Here is a 17,172-nt window from a genome sequence, read left to right as displayed (position 1 = left end):
TGTGTTCAGATTTTAGCTGCTGTCCCATTGCAACTGAAAAATTCAAAAAATATTTTGGACCCTAAAGAACAAAGTATTTTATGCTAGGACTGGCAGAAATTGCTGTTTGAGAAGACTGAGATCAGAGGGAGAGAACTGGGAATTACTTTGGGTCAAGACTTCATGCACCATTGAGATGATACGATGCTGAGCAATCTACAAGAGTCTGTCTTTCTGACATTTAGGTTAATTTGAGTGACACTGGTCCACTTTGACATTTTTCTTGTCGTAAGTATGTATTTATTACCTTTCAATACAGTGACATTTTCTTTGTGACTGAAAGGTCTCAGGTAATTTGCCAGATGTCAGAAGTGACACCTTTCACTCTTGTGTGGAAACTTTGCTTTTAATTTATTTCTTTGCCTTTTCTTTCATAATTATTGTCAGACTGTTCGCTGAATATCTGAATATCCTGCTGCTAGAACAATTCAGCAGCAATTGTGGATTTTGTACCATTGTACCTGTGCCGAGGTGCTCATGGGATATGAACACTTTGTAAAAAGAAAATAGAAATATTTTTCATTTTGATTGAGCTTGCTTTCAATTGAAGGCTTTTTTCTTCTTCAGTCTTTCTTTACATGTTCCCTTGTGCCATTGTCAAAGTTCTTCTCAGGGGCTTCTTCCACTGCTTTTTCCCTGTCCAAGGAAGTGCTTACTACTATACTAATAAGAAAGAAAAGAAATTGGAGAAAGCAGAAGTAATTAGTAGATTCCAAAGAACAACGTCACTGCATTGATGCTACTTTTTGACACTGAGGTATTTAGTTTTCCCTTTCAATTTTCTTATATTTGCAGGTAATTAAAGTTAAATGGCTGTGACAATACAAGTTATTAAATTTTCTTCCTTCATTTCATGACCCCGTTCTCTGGATCCATACTCTGCTCACTGACTGAATTTACTTGCAGCACTTTCCTGTTATATTAATTATTAAAAGAATAGTGCTGCATAAAATATTGATTGGTTCCCTGACATTCATTTTTTAAATGTAAGCAGAGCAAGAGAGATATTACCAGAAATAATTTCTGGATCTTTCTTTCTCTAAATACAAAAAATTACAATGCATGGAAATTAACTAAAAATGCATAGTCATTTTATGAAGTGCCACGCATGCCCTGTATGACTTGCACTTAAATATAATTATTTTTACGTAATGACAGTATTAAGTTATTTCATTCCTTAGTTACAGATAAAAACCTGCAGTTTCAGAACCTGAGGCTAGGTCAATTATTTGCGCAAAATATATAGTCCACATATTACTAGGTCAGTCCTATCTTCTGTTATGCCTTAGCTGTGAAGACTTTCCTTTCCTTACAGTTTCGCTCTCTGTTAGCTCTTAATTTTATGTAAGCCATTTGGGTCAGCCTCAGGCTGCCTTTTTTTACAGGAATTTGAACTATTAACTACACCTTGTGTGTACTTGGACTTTATTTCAGTAATCTATTTTAAGTGAAGACCATACTATTTTGCTTCCTTTAAGGATAGTAAGGCCTGCTGGTTGGTTTTTTTTTTGGTTTTTTTTTTTTTTTTTTGGTAGTGCTTCTTGTGCTTCAAAATATTTATGCAAGAAACACACAGGAAATAGTGAAGACAACCTTGATTTTCCTTTATCCTTATATGTTAGATAGATTGGTATAATTCTTGTTTGCTTTTTTCTCCTTGCCATATCCATAGCTTTTTTAGAAATATATCTCAAAAAAGTATCAGAATGCTCTTTTTCTTATCTCCAGTAGCCATACTTAACTGATTCTGGTTTGTCTCTGGCTTCTCCATCATCACTTCCCTCAGCTTCCAAAGTTCTTTACAGCATTGGGTAAATACCATCTTAGAGCTAGAGACTGAACTCAGAGAAGGAAGGTGGCTTGCCTGAAGTTACACTGTGATTTAGTGAGCTCAGGTTATTTCCTGACATCAAGTCCAATGTCCTATCTTCCAGGGAAGCAGGAGATGTGCATACAAGCTTTCTTCAATTTCCTTCCACCACTGGAGGCTGATACTTACCTGTCACTGTCAGCAGCCTGGTCTTGAAACCTTAGAAAATGCCATCTTAGATAACTTTTACTGATGAAGATTTTCGTTAATGTAAAAGTTCATTTTACTTATCCAGTAAGTTAGATACTACTTTCTGCAGAGCAGCTGTACTGAAGAGATTACTTCTTTTTTTTAATATTTACGTGCTGTTTACATCTTATTTATTAAGTGTAAGCCAGAATATCCTGTTTTCTTCTTTGAAAAAAAAGGTTCTTAGGTAGGCATTGGTTTATTTTCCAAACCTCTTTTGAGGTGGACACTTATTTCATATTAAACATTTTCTATGCATGGTATAAATGATGACAGACATCATGGGAAATGTTTTGAAGCATTGATTCTGTAATTTTATCCCATACATATTGTATGTAATGTTAAGGATTCAAAGTATGCAGATGTTCATAAGCACCTGAAATAACTTCCAAAAATATTTACTTTGATGTTATGTCTACTTTGATGATATGACTACTTTGATGATACATCTGAACTACTAAAGTTTGCAGGTGTTTCTGCTACCTTATTTGACAATCTAAAAGAGGAGAAAATTTTATTTGACTTTGCAAGATGTGACAAGTGCTCAACTGTTGAATTCTCTTAGCGTCTTTGAGAAGGTGCTGAAAATTTGAGATTATACAAAAACTGTAATAACAGAATCCTGGTGGAAACACTTCAGAAATTATTGCATAGGCAGAAGAAGACTGTTGTAAATATTTTATAAAACAAGTGAAGTGCTAAGAAGGCCACTGCAAACTATTCTGTCTTTGTGTAAATCTTTGATTTCATAATGCGTTAAAGAGAGAAATAAGTAGCCTAAGGAATTATTAGGTAGTTGTTGGACTTTCTCAAAACAATCTGCATACATGGTACTAAGTATTTTGAATTACCATGTTTTCCTGCAAGAAAAATTGTGCTTTGGAACTTGAATTTTATCTTAACTTCATACAGTATCATGTGTAAAGATGATCAATATAGACATAAATTAGATTACAGATATAGAGAAATGATCTATTTTGGTTGCTATTTTTAAACTTTAGTAGGTATTTAGCTTGCAATTCTTTCAACTATTTAATAAATGGAAGTTTCATGTTTATGTATCAAATTCTCCAGTCTTTACACAAGCTAAATTAAAAAGTGGGAAGCTTGCTATGTGAGAAACTTTTCTTCTGCAGAGCAATGATGCTGTTGGTAATGTTTTTTGTTTACAGTGGTTTTTTCTGCCCTGGTTGATTTACCACGGTTTTTTACATGTGGAAAATGTAATGTTATCTTGTACAATCGTAAGAGCTTTGCATTTATTCCAATTTACTTTTCAAAGACAGTATTTTCTTGCTTCCTTGCCCAGCTCTTGGGAAAGAATCTCTGTTGAACAAATTTGTCTGAAGCACTGTAAGAGTACTCTAAAAACTTAAAGTTTGGCAGGGGTGGGGTATACAAGTGTGTATACTTGTGGTTTTGGGGTTTTTTCCAATTTTTTTTTCTTTTTTTTTTTTCATTTCCCCCAAAAAATTTTCTGTAGCAATGTGACATAAGAATCTCTGTCTGTGAAGGACAGATTCCTTTTGCAATGTAATGTCTCTTCCTGTCAGTCAACTGTGTCTTAAAATGAAGCAAGTTACACAGTAGAGAAACACTCTGTACAATCTGAATTATCCTCATCAAAAAGGTGTTTTAAAAGAAAGGTCAAAATATTGTGAAACACTAAAAAATTTTTTTTTCCCAGAATGTACTTATGGTATTCTTAAATATTTTTCTATATATCAAATTACAGGATATTTATTTTCTTCATACTTGTTTATACAGTAACAGGAAAGAGACATAATGAAATACAGATGTGATGATTTTAAAAAAGGTGTTATTTGGCCTAGTCATGGAACAAGGAGACATCATGTATATTTAGATAATGAGCATTACGTCATTCAGTGAGTAGCTCTACTGATTTCTTCTGGACCATTTATCTTTAGCATGTAATACCCTACAGCAATAGAATCTGGTTCTTAAATTGTTTTGGTTTCAGAAGCAAAGAAATAGCATTCTTGAAAGTGCATGGAAGTTTTAATGTATTTTCATACATTAATGACTTATTTGGTGAAAGAAATTCTGGGCACTGCTTTTACACAGGTGCATTTTATAGGTGCACAAGATTTCTGGTTTTCACCTGCAAAAGAGCTAATCTGAATTGCGACTTTGAATTCAGGTTCTTCTGCAGAGGCTGAGAGGGGTGTAAATAGAACCTACACACAGCCACTGTTCAGCAGAAGCAGTTATGCTTCTCTTGCAAAGATGGAATATTACATATTTACCACACTTCCCATCACAGCAGCAGTGAGCTATCCTGAGGCTTGTAGTGATAAGACTCTGGAGTGTAAACTAATGCCATAAATTGCCCGAGAGGAAGGGTTTGTGGGATACCCAAACACAAAGGTTTTTGGGGTTCATTGGAAATTGTGAAGACAACGTGCAAGGTATCTTATCATTTTGTAGAAATTGAACAAATTCCTTCAAGATTACCCGAACGTTACAGTATAATTGTGACTTTTTTCATGATTTGACATGGAACCTACACAGGAATGTCATGGGTATGCCTAAACATTCAGTCAGAAGACATGCAAAGTGGACGGAGGTTTTTGTGACATCTGTGTACCTTTTCAAGCTATCTATTTGTGACAGTTACATGGCAGTTATTCCCTCCAGTATTTAGAAACAGAGTGCTCTTAAGATGTCACTTTAAATTAACGCCAAGATTTTGAGCCAAATAACATTTATATTCTTGATTAAATTTCAGTAGCATGCTGAGACTATCTTCTCTGTCACAAAGGTAATTTTATTTAACTGCATGAAATTTCTATAAGGTTTAGAAAATAGTTTGTTTTGGCTTACAGGTAAAAGGTGCTCATGCCAACTGGACACTGAGTGAAAGATCTTTTCCATGCCTGACTCCCTTTTCAGTCTGAGGTAGTTTGTCCAGTAGCACACAGAGAATGCTCTTCTTCATCACCTTAAAAGCAGTTTGTTCTTAGTTTCTAGAATGGTGGGCGAGATGGCAGGATGTGGTTGTACTCTTTCTGGAGTTTTTGTTGTGCATTTTGAGTTCCTTTAATAAAGATAGCTAATGATATTTTTTCTGGAAGACATTTGTTAAATTAGCAGTATGTATGAACAATAACTACTGCCTGTGTTGAGCAGGATGACTGATAGTACTTGCTTACTTCATTCTCTGAGAGTTCAGAAACTGAATTCCCAAACAGGAATTCAGATTTTATAGGAACATTATCAATATAAACAAAAGCGGAGGGGATCTTAAAATAAGTACCAGGTTTTTCATAGAAGCCACAGAAGGATATGTTGTTCCTCTGCCTGTTTTGAGCTGCCTGTATTCTAACTGCAGAAAACAGAACAGACAAAACCAAAAATTGTTGAGTGTGCCCTGTGAGACAGGTGTACTAACTTTATAGCTGTTCTGTGTTCTTGGGGATTCACTATTTTCCAAATATTATTTTGCATAATGCTGAATTCTGTTTGGAGGGTAAAGCTAGTAAAATGCTGATGGAGAGATCAGCATAGAAAAGGTAAAAGGATAAGGATATTGACATTAAGGAGAGGACTGAAGATACACTTAGAGCTTTCTGCAAGAGCTCCAGTCCTAATATTTATCATAAGATCAGAAATGACTTGCTTGTCTTTATTGTCTTAAATTTTTAAAATTTCAAACAGCAGGTCTTTGACCCTATCAAGGCAACACTTTTGCTTCCATAAGTTCTGAACAGCTGAACAGGATCAGCTGGGTTGTCACTTGCCTGGGGGATCTCCAAAGAGGGCCCTGGAAGAACTCAGCCCTGGGAAATACTGAAGAGTCACTATTTTTACTCTGGTTCAAATACTTTGTAAATGCTCAGAGGCTGTAGCATTTGCTAAGAGGGTGGTGCACTGGCAGAGAAGTCAGTGTTTATTAAGTCCATGTAACAGCCTGTGAGAACTGCTGACATTCAGGCTTTTGGAAACCCTGGGTCTTGAGTTACACGTAGAAATGAAACTTGGTTGTATGTCTTGCTTCATGCTTCTGATGGCTTGGAAACTAAGCCCCCAAACTCCCTTGCAGTTATAAAGAGAATAGATATGCTAATTTCAGTGTCTTGGCTAAATTCCAGTGAGTAATTGCATTCAGCTTATCTAAATTCCTCTCTCTAGTTTGAATTGGTTTAGATAGTTTCCATCTTCTGTCTTAAGCTATTGTTTATTTTGGTGAGTGGTGCTGAATAGGCTGCTGTTTTCTCAACTTGACATTGCTGTATTTTGTTAGTAACTGACATTATTCCAAAGTATGCATATGATTTGCAAATTACTTTGACAGCTAAAAAAAAAAGTAAATTGTTGTATCATGGTATCTTTATCATTTTATGGAGAAGTGGTTATAAAATACTATAAATGTTGTTTTGAAATGTACTTGAATAGGATATTTACGTATACTCATTCCGAGTTTTTGAAGTGTAGTATAAGGGATAGACTGTCTGATTTTGTTTACATTACCTGTGGAGAACATCTCTGTAACTTTGAATTAAGCTTGTTTAGCTGGGTTTGAGACGTGCAGGTGACAAAGAATTAATCCATCTAGGTAGTGCAGAAGCTTTGATGAGATTGTTGCAATACCCTGCCTGAAACTATTAACTCCTCAAAAGGCAAGGCAAGTTTTAGACCTGTTGGCTGAAAATGAGTGAAGTCATCCTCCTACTCAGTTACGTTTGAGAACAGTGAATATTTCATATATCTAGGCAATTTTTTTTCAAGAAAATATTCTTGCCATGTCTGAAATATGCATTCACTACATGAATTTGTTTGGATTTCTAGATTGTTTTGGCTTTGCCTTACCATTCAGTTTATGCTCTGAGTTGGTAGAGCTCCTCATTCATTATGTGTTGTATTCATTCAGTGAGTGTACCTAGTTTCTGATAGACAATCAGTCATTTTGTGGGTTTATCCAATTTGTGATAGACAAAGGCTATCCTAACTGTATTTTAGGTGACTAAGGATCACTTATTTAGATACTGTGCTGCTCTGAAGTAAAGAGTAGGTTAAAATGCATGTTTGTTGAAAGAAGCAGAAGAGACAAACTGTAGCAGGGAGTTGTCCTGATCAGGTATTCGTCCTCTCATCTCTAGCACTGCTGCTGTCTGTATTGTGGTATTTTCATCTCATCCCAGTGAATATGTAATTTTTTAGAAAAATGGATGGGGACCACTTGTTTCCATCCTCTCTCACTCTTCCCAGGAAAGAAGAAACTTGGTTGCTGCTGCTGTTGCTGTTAGAAATGGAAGGTTGCCCTTTCATACATTTTCACCTGTTTGAGACCTGCACTTACAGACTTTTTGGCTTCATGGTGTAAGGTGAAGTGCAGGCATCTTTTCTTCCATAGAAGTTGCCTTGCAATCATGAATAATTTTCCTTTCTCTAAAATGCTGATGATCTTCAAAGTTTTTCACCATGACACCCAAGAAACAAAGTATAGAAACCAGCAGACAGAACTATTTCTGGCTCCTAAAAAAAAAAATCCTTAAGGCACTGTTGTCCATGTACAAGGAGGGGGAAGCCAGTGTGCCTGCAGGTAGTCCATGAGGTGGTTTCAACCTCCTAAAGAGATGCTATGAAGAATGTGGCTGTCAGCTGTTGAGAAAAAGTGTGGATATGTGCCTGTTCTGCTGCTCAGGATACATGCTGGAGAAACAGTGGACTGAGTTTATCCTGTTTTTTTAATAGCTATCCAGGAATTTCTAAGTAGGGGCTAAAATCTCCCTCCAGCATAGATCTTTGTATACTTGAAATAACTAGCCTTTCTACTTTGTCATGATGGAGATCCATACATGGTCCCATTAAAGGAAGCATAAAAACAAAGCAAACCATGAGGAACAACAAATGAAAATATTGATTTCAGCTTAATTTTATTTTGCATTTCATTACATACACTGATGTCCAAATTCTACATTTTCTCTCCTAAATCAGTTTATTCTCTTTTGATTTTTCAATACCAAATTGAAGAATGTAGTTGATAAAGGCTAGTATATTCCACTGACGTCATTCTTAAATCTGCCCTGGATCTGTTCCCCAGCGTGTGGACTGAATTTGCTGTTGAATATCCAAGTAACTGTTAACATCTTTCATACAGTAGATTAAAATTCTACAGTATGACTTTAATTTAAAGATTGTGTGATAAGCTTCCAGTATAGTGTAAAGCTAGCATAATCTGCTAATAAGGTGCTAGATATAAATTTGTTTCTTTCAACAGTCAGACTACAGAGTTAGAGGTTAAAGACCCTGAGTTTGCCGACATGGAATCATCAACTATTTCAACTATCTTGACTTTAAATATGAAATATCAGGTTCGACTTTAGAGTAAGTAATAGGGATTCATTGAGTAATTTGTAATACATTGTGCCAATTCATTTGCAGAAATATGCTGAATAGCTGCAGAAAATGAAAATGAGTTTTAAAACTAAGTGGAGATGACTATTGAATTTGCAGGAAATAACTGTATATCATCACCTGTAACCATTACTTTCAAATATCTAAGAACAGTAAGTATGTTCAGGAAAGACGCATTTATGTGTGCTTTGAGGCCATTGGTGCATTTGCAGTTTAATTAACAGTTGGTAATTGTATAACCTGATTAAAAATACAGTGCATTCCAGGTAATTATTACAGTAAGCAGACTTAAAATAGCTAAAGCATCGATCTTCACTCAAGGGAGGAAAATTGTTTTTGAACGATGTGATTTTAAAATTATTTAATTAAAATAACACCTCCAGTATTACAGCTGTGAAAAGAATACACATGGATTTTTATATAATGCAAAAATCATGTTAGTATGCTGTATTCTTTACATAACTAACATGCATTCATCTTCTCAATTTCTCAGTCCAAGTATGTATTATTTGTCTTGTTGAAAGTAATCTCTCCAAACTATCTAAACAATCCTCATTGGAAGCTTCTAAAACATTGTGAAATGTGCATGTTTTGGTCCTTCAAGCAATAACGAGATTAGCATTTAAAAAAAAAAAGGTTTTTTTGGTAAACAAGTTAGGACCTTCTGTCACAAAGGTACATTCTTCTGTCTTTTCCTGTGTTTAAGTATAGAGAGCTTTTGTAGCTAGCTTATTTGTCCTTTCCAGAATGGCTTTCCTCTTCTCTTGTTGCCTTCTTTTTATTTATTTTTAATTCCCATTACATTGGGATCAGGTGAAGCATTGGAATTTGATCTTAATTCATGTTTCTTCAGCAGCTTGGAGTTCCCCTTTTATAAATGAGATACCTTGAACTTTTAAGAATGGGTGATTGCATGTAAAAGAGATGAAGGAAAATGAAACATTACAAATAAAAGCAAAAAAGAGAAAGATGAAGAGGTAAAAACTGAATGAAGTGAGGAATGCTGAAAAACCTCTGACGGGCAGAATGGTAGCAATATTATGATGGCCATGGGGAACAGTCACTCAGTTTTTGAGAAGAAAATAATAAATAACAGTTGTTGGGATGAGATTGAAAAAAAAAAAAGAAAATTGACTTGCTCTTTCGTAATAATTCCTTAGGGTTTATTGCACTGTATTACAATTTTTTGGAAAAGGAACTGAAAATTTTTGGTTAAGAGTAGTGACAATGTTGCTAAAACATTAACTTCTTTGACAAATTGTATTTTAAACATATGTGGAAATGGAAATTTTAGAAATAAAGGAATAATATCTGAATTTGCACACAAAGTCTAATAGTGTAAATTTTATGACGTTTCAACCTCCATTTATAAACTCAGTAAAAGCTTTTGGAGCTGATAAAACAGGCAGCATAGTGATTGAATTAAATTTCTTTTTCTTAAAGATCTTTAACTTGTGAGATAGCATAGAGTGGTTATCACTTGAGGCAGAGCCAATAAAATATTTTCAGCCATGACTTAGGTGAGCGAATAGTTCTAACCAGTGACCTAGTACATTATATCAATAAATGTAGTTTCTAAAAGTCTTTCATTTAGAACTTGACAAATAATATTTAACAAAGTGTCCTGGTTTAGCCAGGATAGGATTAAGTTTCCCCAGCAGTGGGGGGAAGCTCTAGCCGGGTTATCATATACCATGCTGACCTCACATCCTGGTGCCAGAGCGCAGGAAGGATCGGTGAGCGTGTGGGGTTTGTGCAACCGGTCCTCTCACTGCTGTATTGGTAGATATTTTGCTCTGTTCATTGTTATTACTGTTATTATTATTGTTATTGTTGTTGTTTGCTGTGTTGCTGTTGCACTGTTGTATTAAACCTTTCCTTATCTCAGCCCTGGGGTTTTGTATTTCACTCCCTTTGTGGGGGAGGGGCAGCGGCCGCGTAGTCTCAGACCCCGGCAGGGACTAAACCACCACACCAAGGTAAATAGTGTCAGTGACTACACAGTCATTGTACATTGTATGGGATTGTGTGTGTATGTTCAGAGTGTGCAGTCAAACAAGCATAAGTGAAAAGTTTCATTTTTGTTATAGGATATCTATGGCAACTGAAATTGGTTGCTAAAATTTCTCTAACAAACAGTTATATTTTATTTACATGTTTGTACACTAATAAATGTGCAATTTTGTCTCTGATAGTGACTCAAAGGTATTATAATGTTATACTTAACAGTAGCATAGGGTTATTGACTACTGGGAGACAAAACAGCAAAGAAGGCAACTGACCACGCAGGGGAAGGGCCTGTGTTTTGCTTAGTGTAGGGGAGAAATATCTTGTCTGCTATACTGACCTGTTAATTTTAGTAGAGTTTGCTATTTTTCAGGTGCAGTTAAAACCCAATATTTCAAGTCAATACGTAATTCGTACTCAGCCAACAAACACCTGTTTGTCTACACTTGAATGTGCAGCTGTTGCTCTTACTATCATGGAAAAAAATAAGAGTATACAAGAGGTATGTAATTTTAAACACCTGAGTTTTTCTTTTATGACTACCAGAGGGGCAGCAAAGGCACTTGGCTATTAATGTCACATTTGTCAGTCAAAATCTTAACATTATAATGGTTTTGTTGCATAGCAAACTAAAACAAGAATGTACCAATAGAAACTATTTTTCTTCAGATATTTATTAACTCTACTATGTTCAGATTACTGTGACTCTTTCTTGTCATATTCCAAAAGTGTCTAGAGTTTTCCTATTCTTTATTCAACATTGCTGTCAGATTGCTGAGTGAACTTGTTAGATACAAAGGTCTTGAATGACTGTTTTGCTATTCCTTTTTTCAAAATGTTAAATTCTAGTATGGTATTTTTTTGTTCTATACCACAATGGAATTATATTAGCTTTTTTGCCACAAAGAGTTGTCTGAAGATAAACCTGGGCAGGATTCAGGGCTAAAAATCTTGCTTTGATGATATTTAAAGTACCAGTTAGGGTCAGATCATGTCCTGGAACAGATTGTATTTGGTGCTGCAATGTCCGTCAAGGCTGAATGCAGACTACTTATCTTACAGACCAGTTTTACTATGGTACTCCATTTGTGTATGGAATTACAGATTGCTTATTGAAAACAACTGCTACCTGCCCAACCCATCTCCTCAATTGCTTTTTTTTTCCCTTGTTTTTTTTTTTTTTTTTCCCTTCCTTTTCTTGAGTTGTCTAGTCCTTTCCCCAGGCACTTCCACTTTACAAATTTTCACTGTGCAGTCTTCAGGTTAATTTGTTTCAGGATTTGAGATTTTTCCTCTACTTGTTACTCAATCTCCCTTTTCTTCCCTCTTTTTTCCATTTGTCTTTTCTGTTCACTGTTTCTCACTTGTACCTTTTAAGTGCTTTTAACTCAGCACTCCTAATGTCTTCCAGCTTCTTCTTTCCTTCTACCTCATTCTTCTTTCCCATCACATTCTCTCATCCTGTGCTACTTTCTTGCACACTTCTTCCTGTAATTCTAAATACGATGACAAGAGTGACTCAGATTCTCTTCACCTGTACATTACTTTTTTTAAAAAGTTGGTTTATAAGGCACCAAATACATGTTGTGCTTGCCACATACAGAATAAAAATCTTTAGAGATGACAATTGGGGATTTAACCCAAAACAAATAGAAGTACTACTATGTATATTGCAGGGCGATAATGCAGAGATGTGCTGTTCTAGTTATCTCTTCCTCTGCTGTTTTTCAAAGTTCTCTTGACATTCCTTACTGCAAAACTTCAAAACATATACTATGTACAAGGCATGTGTAATGTACTAAATCATACAAATATAACATGCTAGTTTGATCTTCTTTTTTTAAACAGTTTTCTTTTGAGTATTTCTTAACTATAGTATATTGAAAACTACTTTGCTTTATGTACTGTGTTAAATAACTGTAGTTAACAGTTAACTATTAACAACTGTTCAGTTGCTGTAACGTATGGAATTTACATGTTGCACTCTTCTGTTACCGAAGTTATACTTACTCTAAAGTATTATTAGTATTTTGTAGCAAAGGCAGATATTATTAAACTTGGCAGAGATTATAGCCTATAATCAGTCTGATGTCTAATTTTCATGAGGCCAGAAAAGCATGGTGATGATTTAGTTGATTAGTGGTTCATTGGTACTGAATAATGTGGCAATTGGAATGAAGTTTTTGTGCTGGGTGTCAAAGACTTTGTGCCATTGACTTTCTTGTGTTTTTTCCTAATGGTAGATAAAACCTGAAGCCAATTAAAGTGAAAAGAGCTTATTAATTTTAAATCATACATTCTATAATAGATGTTAGGAGGCACTGTATATGTATACAAACCTTGAAATGTTTATTTACTTTAGTTGAGAACAAAATTGTCAGAAACATTCAGGTATTTTCACCAGTCTCTTCATATTCTAATAGTGGGGAATAGTATTACCTCAGGTACTATCAGTTGAGGCTCTTGGGAATTTGTAAAATATCTTTATATTTATACAACTTGTTAAAAAGAAAAAGTATTTCCAAGATGTGAGAAACTTAAGAAAATTTGGAGATAAGTATCAGTAAAGTTTCTATCTCTCTTACATAGGATATTAAAGTAATTAGCTACCATTAAATTTATGGTTAATTTTCAGTGAAAGTACTGGCCTGACAAATGTCATTGAGAATAACTGGTGCTAGACTCTAAAAAGCTTCATTTACTTAGCAGTCAGGTAGGATTAATTTCCTTTTGTGTTGGTCTTGGAATATTTACTGAAGTCATATAACCATTATCTTTTAAAATATATCAGTATTTTTAAATGATCCTCTGAAGTCAAAGCATAATAAGGTGATCTTTGACTCTCAAAACCCCAAAAGCTGATCCAGTTTGAGACAGGCAATTGAGTATATTACTACATGGAAAGTAGTAAGTTGTTTTCTGCAAAAACTAGACAGCAGAGATGATCCGAATACCCCCTCATAGCTAGCTCGAATATAAAATGCTTTTGTAAGCCTTTTCCACTGACCTCCTGCACTCCTGCAGCCGTGGAGTGCTACCCACTGGGTTATGTCTTCCTACCAGTCAGCTCACAGCTCTTACGCGTCATTAGAGGAATTTGGGACTTATTAGAGGAATTCTTGAGTTTAAGTTTATCCCAGGTCAAAGAATACTAATTGGACATTAGCCTTTTCCTTGCAAGCTATGATCTGCCTAGCCTGTGATGGAAGAGGTTATTAAGATAATGTCCTTCTTAAATCTTTTGTTGCTGGCATTAGTAATATCAATTTAATAAGCCTTTTGAAAAAGATCTACGGGTAGTTTCGCACCAGAGATTCAGGTCTGCAATCTGATTGTGTGCCCAGAATGCAGTACAGAAGGGTCTGTGAAAAGGGATTTAAAGCTCATCCATGTATTCACTACATTCTAGTGTCCACCCTAGGGTGCTCCTATCCCTCTCTATCAGATAATGAATATTTTGGTACTTGAGCTCTGCCTACTAAAAAAGGTTCCCAGGTCAAAAATTGCTTCTGCAATTGGAATAGTGCAGAATATGCCATGCCTGTGTCTACCTCTGTGACACTAGAGAGTCACCTCAACATTAAATCAATCATTTAGAACCAGACCGGGACAGTGTGTGCCCACATGAGAAAATATGGCTCTGAAATTGTAACTCTGCATAAAGAAACTTTTCTAGAAACTTGTGTATCTTTTATGATGGTACAGATATCACATGCTTTTATGCTAAAAGAGGTAGTTATTTGTTGTAGAAGTTAAACCTATGAAGAATTAGTAATAATGAAATTAAAGTGAGTTTTGTATATTTACTTTTTCCTTTGGTGTGCTACAACAACGTTGGCATATTTTTCCTTCATTAGGACTTCTGTCTTACTCAGGTCCAGGGTTAATGTTCAGTTAGTGTCTACAATTCCCAGTCCTGTATTGTGTTTCATCCCTACCACTCAGAATTGGCCCAGCCTACTTTCCAAAGTCAAAATTATCGGTTTCTCAAATGTGCTTCTGTAAATGTTGCAATAGCCAAGAGCTTCTTAAACATTCGTACTTTTTTTTTATACCCTCTGTGAATTGAGTGCTATTCCTAGCCTATAAAATGATGAATTGAAGTCGAGAGCCATGGAAGTTAAAAATGGGCACCTAGTTTGATGCCCAATTGCTTGATTTTCCTGAGTACTTGAAGGAGTCACATTTTACTTGGTAAAAATTCAGCTCCTGCTAACTGCAGTTACATTTGTGATTGCTTTACACATCTGCACATGAGGCCTCGTGATACTGAGTCAGGCAACCAGAAAATGAAGAACCTAGAATTAAGAACCACTTGAGATAAATTTGGTTTGTATGGCTTCATTAGTCCTACATAATATTGCTGGGCAGAAGCAGGGATAAGTCCAGTGTCCAGGATAGCAGTCTAGCTGCCTTGGTCATGAGTCCCTCCTCTCTTTCTAAAACCCTGCCTTCAAGGTATTTTCATACAAGCACAAACAACTTAGTTATTGTTACTTATTTTTTTACAGCTTCTTGGCTTAACCACAGTAATTGATTGTAGTGCATTGCTAAGGTCAAGGTAAAGCTGTAATTTACAGTAATGTAGCTGGGGCTGAAGTCAGGATTGAGTAGGTCCAAGGAAGCAGTAAGGGATGACGGCAGGTAGATGGATGTATGCCTACTATGTGGCTTCTTTTTAGTACATCTCTTATTCAGCTGTGCCCTTTGTGTCTCCAAAGGTTATATTTTATCAGCATTTATCATCCAAATGATATTTTATCAGCATTTTTAAATAGCCCTTGAATACAAAACCTAGAATGCTTGATGCCTCTAAAATAGCTTACTAAAAGGTTGGGGTTTTTGTCTCCCCCCAACCCTTCATCTTTCTGCAGACTATACTCCGTCCACTTCAAGCTTTATGCTCTTTCCAGCTTCAGCATGGTGCCCAGATCCATCACAGCAAGGAGCATCTTCTCAAAAATGGCTTATACAACAAGCCAATGCCAAAGAACAAGCGCAAACTCAGAAGAATGGAGCTTTTGGTGAATAATGTTAAAATATAAAACTGTACTGACAGTACAGTGGGATTTATTTGCAGCTAGCAAATAAATATGAATCTGGATTTGATCCAAACAGTTGACTGTGCTGTAATAAAACAACTTTTAGGCCCTTCATAGGCAAGAGTTTTATCTACCAATGTGACAAACAATAATGAACAAGCTTTTTCATTTTTGCATTAGACCAGGTGCCTTTGTTCAGATGATAGAAGATCATTGTCATTTCCTACAGAAAAGAAGAAAACTCTGCGCATATTTTAGAGTTATGTTATCTCTTGAGTGACAAGGTATGATGCTCAATATGACTGGATAAATTTACTTTGGGGAAGCTTTTATCAGTACAAAAAGACAAGGAATATGAATGTGATGGAACGGTAAGGCTTCAGCATTTAGAAGCATATTGAATTTCTGCTGAGTATTTTAACTTCAGTATCTAGTTACAATAGGTTTTCAAACTGTAATTCCTTGTATTACTTAGTTCAGATGAACATAAGGCATGCTATTTGTACAGTTCTTTTGAACTCTGAGATTTTTATTTCTTACATTATTAGAATTCCTTTTCATAAATTTATATACATTTTACAATGCAGTCGGGTTTAGTTTGCGTCTCAGACTTAATTTTTAAATTAAGCCTGCATATGTTTTTACCAGAACCTGAACACTTCCAACTTAGAAAAAAAAAAAGGAGAAATTGTTTTTGGAATTATAACTCAGGTGCTTCACTTTCACTTGAGCAAAAACTACTCTTCCGCAGAAGTGGACACTTTATGGATATGGATACGTGATACCCATACCCTGACATACAAAGATTATGATACTAAAGGAATTAAACAAGCCCAGTGTAAACAGGTCTATAAGAAGTATGATTCAATGACAAATTATTGTGTCTGGATACAACCTACTAACATGATTGCAAATCCCTTAGATTGACATGTGTTCTTTAATTAGTTGTTCTAACAGTCATATAACTGTACCTCTTTGTAATGGGAATCACTAGAAGGGGAAGATTTGGGTATTTTTACAAGCTTTGTGAAGTAATATTTTATGATCTGGAGGAAAAAGAAGTAAAATAAAGGTTTTGATGTTCCTTTCTTCAAGTTCATAAATGCCTCCTTCGTGAAACAGATTAAAATGCTTAATGTTTGTCTCTACTATTGATTCCACTCTAGGTAACAACATGGAGCTAATTGGGTACTAATTAGTCTTAGAAAAAGGTATTTTGTCTTTAATTTATGAGCTGCAAGGCAAGAAACTACAGAAGTGGGGGGTGTAAACACAGCTAACCAATATATTAACTGAAAATATTTCTTCAATTAACAAGAGAGGTCAAAGTTAGGTCAGAGATTAACTAAGAAGTTTTAGTTAACCTGAGCTAATAGTGGCCTTTTGTTTAGGCATGGACTAACAATTTAATTTGTCTGGCTATGTTAGCAAAGTTTATATAACCTTTTTCTCTTCTCCCAGTCTAGATAAATCCTGTATCTGTCGCTAAATTCAGCAAATCTGAATTAGTCTTGACAAATCTGAAGCAAAACAGTCTCATGTGATTAATGATAGTGTAGATGCACTTTTGTTCATGTTGGAACAGAGAAAGGGCATGTTTATTCCTGTAGCAAAGCCCAGCGCAGCAATCTCCACACTAGCTTGGAG

General features: G+C 35.4%; 1 protein-coding gene across 2 annotated transcripts in view; it reads left to right on the top strand.

The window, feature by feature from the left end:
• DTWD2 (DTW motif tRNA-uridine aminocarboxypropyltransferase 2) overlaps positions 1-16,614 on the top strand; it is a 100,122-nt gene extending 83,508 nt beyond the window's left edge. The window contains exons 5-7 of one of the 2 annotated variants that reach the window (XM_074855802.1): positions 10,857-10,985; positions 15,358-15,507; positions 15,706-16,614. In XM_074855802.1, the coding sequence (XP_074711903.1) occupies positions 10,857-10,985; positions 15,358-15,507; positions 15,706-15,783 (357 nt within the window). In that variant the 3' untranslated portion in view covers positions 15,784-16,614. Of the gene's footprint in view, positions 1-10,856; positions 10,986-15,357 lie in introns of both variants that reach the window. The other variant, XM_074855803.1, reaches the window with a different exon arrangement.
• The last annotated feature ends 558 nt before the right edge of the window (positions 16,615-17,172 follow it).

This window comes from Strix uralensis, chromosome Z (assembly GCF_047716275.1).
Source record: "Strix uralensis isolate ZFMK-TIS-50842 chromosome Z, bStrUra1, whole genome shotgun sequence".
In the NCBI taxonomy this organism is placed as follows: Eukaryota; Metazoa; Chordata; class Aves; order Strigiformes; family Strigidae; genus Strix; species Strix uralensis.
The sequence above is the reverse complement of the archived record's forward strand: the minus strand, read 5'-3'. Positions and strand labels throughout refer to the sequence as shown.